Below are 2,546 nucleotides of genomic sequence, written 5' to 3' on the forward strand. Positions count from 1 at the left end.
GAAAGCCGAAACAGTTTCTTTTATTCATTTTTTCTTTATAAACAATATTAACATAAAGAAATTCTAAGAAATGAGAAACTGAGAATGAATAGGTCTTTAGGATACAACTTCGTGCGTATCCTGTGGTCGGAAAAACATCATTTGATTGATATTACTCGTTGGAGATAAGAACTTGTAATTAGAAGACATGTTAATCTCAAAATTCGTGCATTCATGCATATTTAGCAGCTATTTGCTGCAGAGAATCGCATAGTTCTTGTGGCTTGCTAAGCATGGCCATATGATCGGCACCTTCAATCTCTACAACGTCATTGACGCCAGCATTCTTAATCATCCAGAGCTGAAAATTCAGTGGAATTCCAAGGTCCTCAGTGCAAACAATAAAAGCAAGAGGAACCGACCCATATCTCTCTTTACAAAAATTTGTCTGCTGAGACAAGTCTTCGATGAAGAGGGAACCTGGTCTTAACAAGGTTCTTGCCAATTCTATATCCTGCAAAATCGGATCCTTATTTTTATTTTCATAAAAAAAATATATTATTTTTTCCCATGCAATACTTTGTGGAATAGAATGTTGCAACATGTAATAATTATACCTCAATGGAGGAGCCTTGGTAGAGTTTGGTGGACGAGAATTTGGGACCAAAAACGACTACTGTTTTGTTTCCACTCTGCAAGAATTCACAGTCCAACCAGTTCGGAGCTGGAACACTCTCAATATACTGTTTAGATCAAGAAAATTGGCATGGTAAGCATATTTTTCCTATTTTCTTTGATTTTATTAGAAAACAAGAAGATGCAAATGTGTATGTATGTCACTACGCACGGAGAAGATAATATTTTTTATAAAGTTTTTACATTTGAGTTATCCTTGGTACAGATGTTATCTGATGAAAACTCTGTATTATTTAATAAATAGTTTTGATATTGTAAACTTGATATCAGTAGATAATACTGTTAATATGAATGTATGTTAAGTAAAAAGTATATGTCTATTTATTAAAGCAAAAGCTTAATCTCTATGCGTGTATTCATAATTAAAATAAAGAGATATGTTGCACCGTCCGTCTACAAATAATAATATATGGGGTCCCTGGTTTGTGTTGTGGAGCACTATCAGCGATTATCGATCCTAAATTTGGGACCACGGAAACAATTTATATGATATTATTTTTGTTATATCTAATTACTAAATTAAAGGACATCGATACATTAACCAATTCATTTAAATATGTAATCACACGATAATCCAATTCAATTCATCAATTATTTACTTATATTACTATAATGTATTAACAACTTTAGTTTCATTTAATTCACTAATTATTGATTTATATTAATATAATATAGCTATTAAAGGATTGTGCTGATTGTTAAAATATCATTTGTATATATTTTACTTTTATATGTTTTAAATGTGTATATATATAACATTGATTTTAATATATATCAATAAACTACTAAACATGTTTTAAATTGATGGAATTGTTTTAACACAAACACAATCCTTTACAAAATATTATGAAACTCCGAAAAATACTCCTGTGTATATCTTGCTTAGGGTGAAAAAAGTTGTGGAAATTTGTAGGGAGAATAGTATATGTGAGATGAGGGTGAGAAAAACAAACCTTTTGTAAAACATAGGATGGGTTGTGCTTAATGTCTGGAACAACAGCTGTTAAGAAAACAGCAACAGCAACTTTTTCTGGGAATTTTTCCATGGCAAGTGCGATGTTGAGTCCCCCAAGACTATGACCCACCAGAATCACCTTTTCATTTGAAGGAATTGTTGCCATTAACTGCAACAGAGGTTCAGAATAGTGTGAGAAAGTATGAACATCTTCGATTTTGTGCATGTTGGTGCCAGAAGCTGCAAGGTCCAGCACCGAGACCTTGTGGCCTGCAGATTCCAAGCGTGGCTTTAGCTTGTACCAACTCCAAGCTCCATGGCAAGCCCCATGCACCAGAACAAAATGCTTATTTTCTGAACCCATCACCTTTTCTTTTGATTTTTCAGCAATCACTTCTATTCCTTTCTGTCATATACCGTCCTAATAATAATATATATTATATATACACAGAGTGAAATGGGTCCGATTCGGCCTTTGTTGACAAAAATTGAAATTATTGGCCATAAATGTTGATTATTTTGTTTCTGTTGCTAATCACGTGAGAAGAAAAACATTCACACGAGGATTCCAATTTCGAAAGCGCTAGAACATGATATGGAGAAAGACTATTTCTTATGACTTTCGACAACCAATGAATGAATTGGAGACTTTGACTAAATTTTTAGCGGAATTTAGCCATTAAATAAAATAATTTAAAACACATAAATATTAAAGAAATTACGTCTTTTAAATTTTGATGGAAAAAATTTAATAAATTAAATTAAATTTAAAGTGAAAATTGATTTATAGTGACTAGTCTACACTTTGTGAAAATTTAAAATACCAAAATTTATTTCGTTCATTATACTGTTGAAATACAAACTTAAATATTTATTTCAAATATTTAAATTTGAATATTTTTATTAATTCTTCAAA

The 2,546-nt window shown here is 31.4% G+C and overlaps 1 protein-coding gene across 1 annotated transcript; it reads right to left on the minus strand.

Annotated features, from left to right (window-relative positions):
• LOC114179468 (salicylic acid-binding protein 2-like) lies at window positions 1–2,060 on the minus strand. Its single transcript, XM_028065817.1, has 3 exons — window positions 1,629–2,060; window positions 597–722; window positions 1–493 (listed from the first exon to the last, which is right to left on the minus strand). The coding sequence occupies exons 1-3, from the start codon at window positions 1,992–1,994 to the stop codon at window positions 212–214; spliced, it is 774 nt and encodes a 257-aa protein (XP_027921618.1). The 5' UTR covers window positions 1,995–2,060; the 3' UTR covers window positions 1–211.
• Window positions 2,061–2,546: the final 486 nt, after the last annotated feature.

Source organism: Vigna unguiculata, chromosome 3, assembly GCF_004118075.2.
Source record: "Vigna unguiculata cultivar IT97K-499-35 chromosome 3, ASM411807v1, whole genome shotgun sequence".
NCBI classification, from domain to species: domain Eukaryota; kingdom Viridiplantae; phylum Streptophyta; class Magnoliopsida; order Fabales; family Fabaceae; genus Vigna; species Vigna unguiculata.